The sequence below is a fragment of the Papaver somniferum genome, chromosome 7, assembly GCF_003573695.1.
Source record: "Papaver somniferum cultivar HN1 chromosome 7, ASM357369v1, whole genome shotgun sequence".
Lineage (NCBI taxonomy): Eukaryota > Viridiplantae > Streptophyta > Magnoliopsida > Ranunculales > Papaveraceae > Papaver > Papaver somniferum.
The window spans coordinates 109,525,229-109,535,583 of record NC_039364.1 but is presented as its reverse complement, the minus strand read 5'-3'; the positions used below and the strand labels follow the sequence as shown (position 1 = coordinate 109,535,583).

Sequence of the window (10,355 nt, the reverse complement as noted above, 5' to 3'; positions counted from 1 at the left end):
TGAAGGTTAGACAGCCCATATTCGGAAGTTTTGGTAACTAATTTAACTTCCGATTATTTCAAAGACAAAATTTGAAAAGTATAAGTTTTTCCAAATTCTGATTTTTGGGCCATCGTACATTCGGAACTTTACAAAAAACCTATCCTCCGAATATTACAAGTTCAAAACAAACCACGCCATGGCTCCAGGTGGTTCCAAGGGCCAATATTGAAGGTTAGACACCCATATTCGGAAGTTTTGGTAACTAATTTAACTTCCGATTATTTCAAAGACAAAATTTGAAAAGTATAAGTTTTTTCCAAATTCTGATTTTTGGGACATCGTACATTCGGAACTTTACAAAAAACCTATCCTCCGAATATTACAAGTTCAAAACAAACCACGCCATGGCTCCAGGTGGTTCCAAGGGACAATATTGAAGGTTAGACAGCCCATATTCGGAAGTTTTGGTAACTAATTTAACTTCCGATTATTTCAAAGACAAAATTTGAAAAGTATAAGTTTTTCCAAATTCTGATTTTTGGGCCATCGTACATTCAGAACTTTACAAAAAACCTATCTTCCGAATATTACAAGTTCAAAACAAACCACGCCATGGCTCCAGGTGGTTCCAAGGGCCAATATTGAAGGTTAGACAGCCCATATTCGGAAGTTTTGGTAACTAATTTAACTTCCGATTATTTCAAAGACAAAATTTGAAAAGTATAAGTTTTTCCAAATTCTGATTTTTGGGCCATCGTACATTCGGAACTTTACAAAAAAATTATCCTCCGAATATTACAAGTACAAAAAAAACTGTTTCCTGGAACCAAACAACACCATAATCGGAAAGAAAGTTGACTCATAACATAACCGAATATTACAATCGGTAGGTTGTTTAACAAAATAATCTACCGATTTCGTATAATCGGCTAGTTTTTATATTAATAATACTCCGATTACATCCATTACATAGAGTTCAAACGGCCTTAACCTTACAATTTCGTCAAAAGCACCTAAATCCAAACTTGGAACCGTATCTTCAAGTTTGTCAGTCTCCTTATCGAGCGCATTCTTTCTCATCTTAATGTCATTGGATGATCTTCGAATTCGATTACCATCTAAGGCCTCAAATACCATTAAGATACGGTTCCATATCTGCTCTTCGGATTCCGATTTGTGGAGCTTGTGAACACGATCATGAGCAGTTACCACAACCCACGCTCTATAAATAGCACAATCTTCTTCTTCGGCAAAAACAATATCCATGTTTTTTGTTATGAAAATTAAAACTGAAGAGAGGAAAGAGTTTGGTGCAATTGGGGTGATAGATATGAGTTTCTTCATATAGGTTTAGGGTCCAACGACTCTTTTTGTTTTTCCCAAAAACTCCAACGGCTAATTTGACGAAAGTTGAATGTGGAGAAACCAATAATCGATAGGTATTGTATTTAGCATATCTACCGATTATGGTAGCTTTCAAAATTTGAATTTGGGGCAACTTATAATCGGTAGGTTTTGTAATATATTTAACTCCCGATTAACGCTGCATCCAAAACACGAACCAAGTGGTTATGTCTGGCTGTGTACACTCCCGATTAATGAACACAAATCATTCTAATACTGCACCGACTACAATCGGAAATCTGGGAAATATTTTGGCTTCCGATTGCAATCGGAGGATAACAATGTTATCATATCCTCCGAATATATAAGGGTAATTTCGCCATTACGAATTACGCGAGATAAGGGCTGGCTACATTTTCCCTTTGGGTGACCTTTTTTGTTTTATTGTTGGCCCCTAAATCCTTTCGTGTGGCCCCTAAAAACGCGAGGATGTTGAGTAGTAGTTGGTCAAATTAGTTTAATCTTAAATTCAAAACTAGTCCGTAAAACAAGGCAAGTTAAGCGCCACAAGAGGTGTCTTCATCCTTGATAAGATGGCAAGGTCCTCTGTTATGCTTGGGACAAGGAGTGCCCTTCACTGACATTGACCAGTGAGAACTGCTGACCAAATTGGTCAGGGTTAGAGCAACTCGAAGTTTAGCAACATCAATTCCTGCATAAATTCTTCTTCCCGCACCAAATGAAATCATGACCTTACCATGGCTACAGTTGCCTTTCTTCCCTAATCACCAGCATCATTCCAATTTTTCTCTCTGCGGTTCGAGTCAGACAGTTGCATCATAGTGCATAGTAGATATTCCCCATCACTGGTGCAAGAAAGTTGTGTAAGTAAACTCAGGTAATCATACAAAGAACCAAAACCCATCGACTTCAATGGCCTGTACACCATTTTTACTTTCTCTTGTTTCCTTCCAATGGCAAAATAAATGCATAATGCCCGCATATGAAATATGAGTAAAACAAAAGAAAATAATACAACAGAATTATACAAATTAGAACATAAACTAAAACCTTCCTACCTAACACTGATAAACTGAAAATTGTTTGCTCCTCCAAATAGAACTTAAAGCTCTTCCCATCTTTCTAGAAGTTGATATACATGGCGGCTTTGGCTCTGGAGCAGGCGTGACCGCCATGCTACCTTGGGTAGAATATTCATTTTGTGTGTCAACAGGAGGTGATGGTGGGTCCCGTTGACGTTGTGCTCGGAAATGCATCAAAAGTTTCTCTGCTTTATGTTTTCCTTCCGTTGTCCCAGTTACTGAGATAGAAACCAATGAAGGTATCACTCCTTCTTGTAGTACGATCTGACTGCATTTTTCATCCCCCAGACACAAAACCAAGAGACATGAAACAGCTAGCTCTTGTTGAACCAATTCACCCATGTCCAATATAGCTGCAAGCGAAGTAATAAGACCTGGAGATGATGCCATTTCTTCGATTCCCAGTGGAGTTGAGACTAAATTTATGATAAGAGCAATGGATTTCTCAATCCATGTCCAATCAGTTGGGTTCGCGAGAAGTGACTGGAGGCCTTCAAGGATGCCAGCCTCAAGGAGGCTGGGAATGTTTGGAGAGTGGGTGGAGAGATTATAGAGGGCGTAGAGAGCATCAAGCTTACATGGTGATTCACAGTCAGCACTGAGGAGCTGGACTAAGAACTGGACTGCTTGGCTCGATCCTAGAATAGGCTTTGCTTCCTCCAGGCAGGAAAGGTTGAGGTAGAGTGCAGTAGCTGATTCGTCGCAGTTTGAATTGAGAATCATTTCCTCCAAAACTGGAATTAGTCCTGCAGATAACATCATCAATTTGTTCCTGAAAAAAACATGAATAAAATGCAAGTCATAAAACAGTAATCTATCTATCTTATCTATTAACACAACTGAGGTGGGGAACTTAGGAGAAATACAGAAGGCAACATCTATAAAAGAGACTATACGGTCAGCTACGTGGTCACATAAAAACAAAGAAGAGTATTCAGGCAGTAAAGACCTTGTATTGTTAACAGCAAGGTTGAAAAGAGCCATAGCTCCAATTTCCTGAGCCTTTGCGTTACCACTATGAACGGATAAACTCAAAAAGTTCACCAGTGCTTCAACAAATCCATTAGCTCCCATGAACATCCTTGCCTCTTCGTCAACCTTTAGAAATCGACGTATCCGTTCTACTACTTTGCACTGTCTATTGAAATCCTTCCCCTCATTCAAGATGGCTAGTAAGCTATCGTATCTTTCAAAATTATCACCTTCACCCTGGCACCAGTATACCTCCTCAGCCATGTCATTCTCTTCCAGAGGAACGACTTTGGCTCCCTTGCAGGAGCTAATGCTTTCCATTGATCTTGAATCCACAGACCCAGACTCTGATACTGCTAACCTCCAATAGTTGAAGTTTAGTGTATCTGGCGGACAATAGGGAGGGGGGACACCATTATGCTCGCACCAACTGGAAATCAGACCCTTGGCACAGTAATTTGGAGTTAAGCAAAAATGCGGAAGCTGCTGTTGAGTTTTAGGGCAGGTGTTATGCCCATCATTAAACCATTTCTCGATACAAACACGCTCATAAGTCTGCCCCGAAGAGATAATTACTGGGTCGTACATAATCTGTAACGAGATTGGACATCTTAATTCCTCAGGCGGTATTGCCATCTGGTCTGATCTACTATCACAAGGTCTGAAATTGAAAGAACTCAATTTTGAGAACTGGCGGTCAAAGGCTTGGCCGTTCTCCAAAGGTACACCGGATTCCTCGAAAGAGCCCAGAATGGTTGGGGAACAAGGAGCCGATCCTTGTGAGTCGTTGTCATCGAATAAATCATTTCTGAATAGCTTGGAGTATTTTCTCATGAGGTGTAAAAGATAAGCCACAATTGACTCCTTTCTTTTATCCTCTTCCACACGTGCTCTTTCAATCAACTTCTTAAGAGCTCTTCTCTCTGTCAGAGCAGCTCTTGAAGATGTAATGCCAAGCCTTGAAGCTGCTTGGTGAAAGGTTTCAAGCTCATTATTGTCAGAAGAATTACGATCAAATCTTCTATTGTGTTGCAGCAACAAAATAACTTCATCGCCAACTTGCTTCTCTGATGGATCAAGAGAGAATATGATTTCCTCGAGATCATCTACAATTGCCAATATCTGAGGGATGATAACGAACAGAATCAGGCTGCAAGTACTCAAAAAAGTAATCTAACCCTTCATAAAAATTTAATAACCAAAAGAGCCTGCAATAAATTACCTGACAGCCAATGGCTTGTGGCACAATATCTTCAACACGCCTAAGACTATCCTTCAGAGCACATCTTGATTTCTCAAACTTTGTGAGAACAGAGTCTCCAGTTATAGCCTAATGTTAAAAATGAAGACACGATTAATATAATTCATCCGGACTGAAAGAACCACCAAGTTACGAGAAGGAAATATGTCGTCAAGAATTGCTCGCCCTAATTAGTTCCGTCACATGTATAACAAATGTAATATAATAGAAATATTTAATCCAGAGAATAGAATTAGTACCAAATAAAGTTTACTGCAATCTGAACAATGTTGAAGGAGATTCTTAGCTTTCTCAAGTGCCACATGTAATGAACATAACGCCTCAATACCTGACTTACTCCTTGGCCTTGATGCTTCTAAGGCTGGGAACACTCCCAAGATTTTAGAAATAATTGCAGAAAGTATTCTACAGATCCCTCCATGTAACTGCATATAAACCAGGAGTCAAAATTTAATACATGACAACAATAAAAAGAAAACTAACAAGGTAACCCAGACATATGATATACTGTAATTTGCAACTCAATCCTCGATTCGGAAAGTAACACCTTGGCATCACTGGCAGCAAGAACACTTTCTTCAACCTCAGTAACATCCATATATGCCTCCTGATTAGCAAAACTTACACATGTCTATATCTAAATACCTGAAACTAACAAACCAAAAAAATGAAGAAAAAAAAACATTAACAGATGAACAAAAAAACATCAATCAATTTGAGCTCAACACAGCAATACAACTTCAGGATAACAACAAATTGATTTCACAAAAATTCATATCTACCTAATGAAGCTCCACGAAATGACTTTGTTTTTCTCTCTTTTACATCATAAATACACAAGAAATCAAATTCATTGAATCTGAAACTTCAGATTCAGTTTTTTTTTTACTCTGAAACCAAGATATCATGAGGTAAGTAAGATCTCAAATTGCAGCCACATATTTAGATTCTTTATAAATCCATTGATACAAAGTTGTGATAATTATGATGAAAATAATACAAAAAACTTTGCCATCAATGAAAAGTATCTCTACATCAATCATGAATAGTAACAATTTCAGTACAATTTTAACTTTTATCACACCCCACATACATCATAAATATCTTACCATAAACACAAACTTGAAGAAGATTCATTGAGTGAAGAAGTAGCAAGAAAATGGGCAAGAGGGTTATATAGTTAGTTAGATGAAGAATTAGGGTTTGAATAAGAGATTCAAGAATTGTTGGGAATGGAGGAATCAAACTGAATAAAATAAATACTCAAAGAAGATAACAGAAGTGATGAGTGGAACCGATTTCTAGTTACAATTTTTTGTTTATTTATAACAAAGACTAAAACATACGGCAAGGTATTAATGAGTGGTGACATTAAACATACGGTTGTAAAAGAAGTTCATTAAAGAAGTCACGTCATAATTAGGATTCTCTCCCGTTATATCGGCTGACAGGGATGATTCCCGATTTATTCGTTCTTTGTAATAATGCGGGGAAAAAATGATTCCCGATTTATTCGTTCTTTTTGTAACAATGCGTGAAAAAATACACTTTTTTTTTTGTTAATTCTTTTTAAAATATTTTAAGGAAACAGATGTTCATTAAGGTGGAGGAGGTGAACTATTGGACCCATCGTCTAATGGCAACTGCAAGATGAAACTTAGTTTATATAAAGACAACTCTCTTTATTGATGTTTAGAAAATCTCTCAAAACTAAACACAAGCTCTAATCTTGCTCATATGATCAACCACAAAATTTGGTGAGTATATATATATATAGAACTATGAATTCCTTTTCCTAGTCTTATTATCTTATTACATGTCTTTCCTTTTCTTAAAACTAGATGACTTCTAATTCCCTTAGGATTACATCAATTTCCTAATCTTGTCCTAACCAGCTTGTTAGTGACTTCTATGTTGAAATTAATCCAACATTCTCCCCCTTAAGCTTCAACTGTGCTTGTGAGAAATCTTTTGCACGTATGATGGTGCTCTCGTCTCCCATGGCTCGGTGTAGACAAGCTCTGATACCAATTAATGGCAACTGCAAGATGAAACTTAGCTTATATAAAGACAACTCTCTTTATTGATGTTTAGAAAATCTCTCAAAACTAAACACAAGCTCTAATCTTGCTCATATGATCAACCACAACTTTGGTGAGCATATATATATAGAACTATGAATTCCTTTTCCTAGTCATATTACCTTATTACATGTCTTTCCTTTTCTTAGAACTAGATGACTTCTAATTCCCTTAGGATTACATCAATTTACTAATCTTGTCCTAACCAGCTTATTAGTGACTTCTATGTTGAAGTTAATCCAACATCATCTGTTTACATAATTGGATATTGCAAATAGATATAAGTCATGAGATATTGAATTTGCGCATTTCGGGACAACAATGAATCTAGTAGCCTCACTGAAGTCCTTTATGCGATCTTTAGTATACAAGATAATAGAGAGCATACACCAAGGAATGCCTTGAATATTTCCTGTAATGGCCATTGGGATAGCCGTGGCATCCCCTCTCACAATGATCTTTGAAAGTTGTAGTCTCTGAGCAAGCTGTAGACCTAACTTATATGCCTTTGCTTCTGTTACTGCCTGAGAAGAGGCATCAAAACATATAGTACCACTGCCCAAATAAATACCAAAAGAATCTCGAGCCACTACTCCTGCTGCACATCTGCCTCCATCAAGAGTTGCATCTACGTTGATTTTAACGAACGGAGAAGAGGGAATTTCACAAACACAGTTTGATTTGTTTTGAGAAATCTGATTAGCAGCGGTGTAGTTAACATCATTTTTCTCATCAAAGAACTTGAAGTCCTGGAGAGCATTGAAGATGCACTTATGAACTAAAGGATTGGTGTCGTTAAAGACAACATCATTTCTTGTCTTCCATACGTTCCACAAAATGCAGGCACCCAGATTTAAAGTAACTCCCTTATCTTGTTTTTCTAACCAGTTTTGAATGATCTTACTTGGCTCTAGACAATCTGGAATCGATATTTGTATAGGACTAGCTTGGAAAATAGATCTAGAGAATTGACAAGCAAACAATAGATGAAGTATACTCTCTTCTTCCATTCTACAAAAAGAACAAAGATTAATCACCTGATTGTTATATTTTCTTAGGTTTTGGTAAAGAACCAAACCTTATGGATTATTTTCCATATAAAGATCTAAATTCTTGGCAGCACTTTTAATTTCTTCCAGAAGACTTTCCACGCAAAAGTCCATATAAAAGAAATAGTTGGAATATTATCTGCTATGAGTATGTAATAAGATTTTGTTGAGAAGTTACCGGAAGGACTTTTTAACCAAACCAACTTGTCTGACACTTCTTCTGGAGGAAAATTTTGATTCAGTAATTCCATGTTCCAGGTTTTATTTTCTTGAATAATAAGATCAACAACTGTTGTAATTTGAATGTCAGGATTCGCTACTCTAGATGGTCTAAATCCTAGAATTCTAGAGACCCATGGATCATTCTAGATATGGATTTTTTTCACCTGTACCAACAACAGTTATCGACCATAACCTCTTTGACTTTAAGCATACTTCTCCAAATACTAGAAATACCCGACTTTATTTCGACATCACATAAAGATTATCCCTTTAAGTATTTGGATGAGTGTAGTTGAACCCACATTGAATTTGGATTTGTTAAAAACTCCTAGACCAACTTAGCTATCATGGAAATGTTAACAAATTCTATATTACGGATTCCTAGACCTCCTTCATTTGTTGCTTTTGAAATTTTCTGCCAGGTTATTAACCCTTCGATTTGAATTCCGAAGATAAGCAAATTTTAATATTTTTTAAGTGCCCAAAAATTCAAAAAAATACTTTTTTAATATCCAAACCTGGATATTCTGCCCAAAATTCTATATATTTATTATTTAAATAAAACGGCCCAATATGCCCATAATAAGATCAAGTGGAATATCCTTCTCTATCTATTTTTTTAACTTCTTTCTTTTTTTCTTTATTGTTGGCAATTTCACACCGAGACACAAATTTTGATTTTTGATTGGGGAAAAGAAAATTGAATTGCATCACAGTGATTTCTAATTTCTTATCTAGTTTAGGTTATGATTGATTTGATTGGATTGATTAAAAATAATAGAGAGAATCATGAGACTCGGGGGAGTAGGATCTAGGTCAAACTAACATGCAACGACAATTACAGAAGATAAGAAGATGAAATTAAATAAATAAAAAAGAAAAAGAGTATGGTATTGGTGGGAGAGGAAAATTGAAACATTAATCATCACATAATGGAACATAATTGTTTATTTTCCAAGATAATAGTGTACAGAGCAAAATAAGTGGTGTTGTATATGTGAAATTTCTTGAATATCTCAATGGATGATTGATCAGGAATGGTCCACCCGGGAGATTGGATTGAAGAGAGTTTTTTTTTTATTTTTTGGTTGAAGATACAAACTAAGAAGATTTGGTGAAGATTAAGACCAAGAAAGTAGAGGAGATAATGGAATTGCTTCTACCATCGGTTATTGGAGGTGATTACTAGGATAGACCAAAAATTAACTCAAATGCAGGTCATAACTAGGATGAAAACAAATTTACGCACGAATAACATAAGATGAGCCCAGGTGCATCCAGTGTAAACATGGACGAATACAAATTAACTCAAATGTAGGTGATAATCAGGATGGAAAAAAATTTGTCCACAAATAACACAAGATGCACCAAGGTGCGTCCAGTGTAAACATAAAAGAATCTTAAATTCACCTAGGTGCATCTAGTGTGAACATATATGAATCCCAGATTTTTCCAAATTAGGGAAAATTTAGGCCAAACCTCGAATAAATTGTAGATGGAGTTATTAATGGTGGTGGGGTTCAAAATTATGATGGAGTTGATGACGGTGGTGACTGTGGTGGTGGTTGCGGTAAACACAGTGGTGGTGCTAACCGTGAATGATTTTTGTAAAGGAGGTGGTAACTGCGAGATTTTGTGAAGGGGGTGTAACTGTGAGTCGCGTTGATGATGGTGGTAGGGGTGACCACAAGGAACTGAATGTTTTGTGATTGTTTTACAGGCATAATTCAACAATTGTTCCAGCAATTTTTGGACATGCGAATCTTTTCACATGCCTAATGCCTTACACATCTCTCGGGATGTACATGTACTGGGAATTGTTGCACCGGCAAGAAGTTCATGTGTTAGGCAGTGCATGTACCCTATGTATATGATTGCAGCGTCTTGGTACACATCGATCGGTATTCAAAATCACATATCTGCATATATATATTGACACGTTGTTATAGCTAAGAAGTGTCTTAACAAAAATCTCCGGTTAGCATAACTCTCTAAGTATAGCTGACATGATTCTTCTAGTTTCTTTTCACAAATGTATCAAACGTCGTGGAAACATGCAAAGTGTTTTTCTAGTCTATCCAAATAGTCGAAACTAGTCATTCCCAAAATATCAATTACATCCTGAAAAAATACCAAGTAAATCCATTATGGTTTCAAAAATAAAAACACAATGTATTCTAAGAAAAAAAATAATCCTACGTTTAAGTGAGTGCCAAATTACTACTAGAGAAGGTATCAAAATGCAAAACAATTTTTTTTTCAGTTCATATTATATGATTTTTGATACACTCTCTACGAACTGGTGCTCCATTAGTGGCCACGTCTTACTCGTGCCTTAGAA

General features: G+C 36.6%; 2 protein-coding genes across 6 annotated transcripts; both read right to left on the bottom strand.

Annotated features, from left to right (window-relative positions):
* Positions 1–1,910: 1,910 nt before the first annotated feature.
* Positions 1,911–5,988, bottom strand: LOC113298091 (U-box domain-containing protein 45-like). 5 transcript variants are annotated; one of them, XM_026546757.1, is made up of 7 exons: positions 5,445–5,722; positions 5,171–5,313; positions 4,902–5,087; positions 4,624–4,731; positions 3,379–4,523; positions 2,406–3,201; positions 1,911–2,192 (listed from the first exon to the last, which is right to left on the bottom strand). In XM_026546757.1, exons 2-6 carry the CDS (start codon positions 5,258–5,260, stop codon positions 2,406–2,408), a joined length of 2,325 nt encoding a protein of 774 aa, XP_026402542.1. In that variant the 5' UTR covers positions 5,261–5,313; positions 5,445–5,722; the 3' UTR covers positions 1,911–2,192. The 5 variants fall into 5 exon arrangements, with proteins under 5 accessions (XP_026402542.1, XP_026402541.1, XP_026402543.1 ...); XM_026546756.1 differs by lacking the exon at positions 1,911–2,192 and adding an exon at positions 5,772–5,988 and having other exon boundaries at positions 2,232–3,201; positions 5,445–5,552; XM_026546758.1 differs by lacking the exons at positions 1,911–2,192; positions 5,445–5,722 and adding an exon at positions 5,772–5,988 and having other exon boundaries at positions 2,232–3,201.
* Positions 5,989–6,988: 1,000 nt separating this feature from the next.
* On the bottom strand, positions 6,989–7,753 carry LOC113295067. Its single transcript, XM_026543425.1, has one exon. The coding sequence runs from the start codon at positions 7,751–7,753 to the stop codon at positions 6,989–6,991; it is 765 nt and encodes a 254-aa protein (XP_026399210.1).
* Between the last annotated feature and the right edge of the window lie 2,602 nt (positions 7,754–10,355).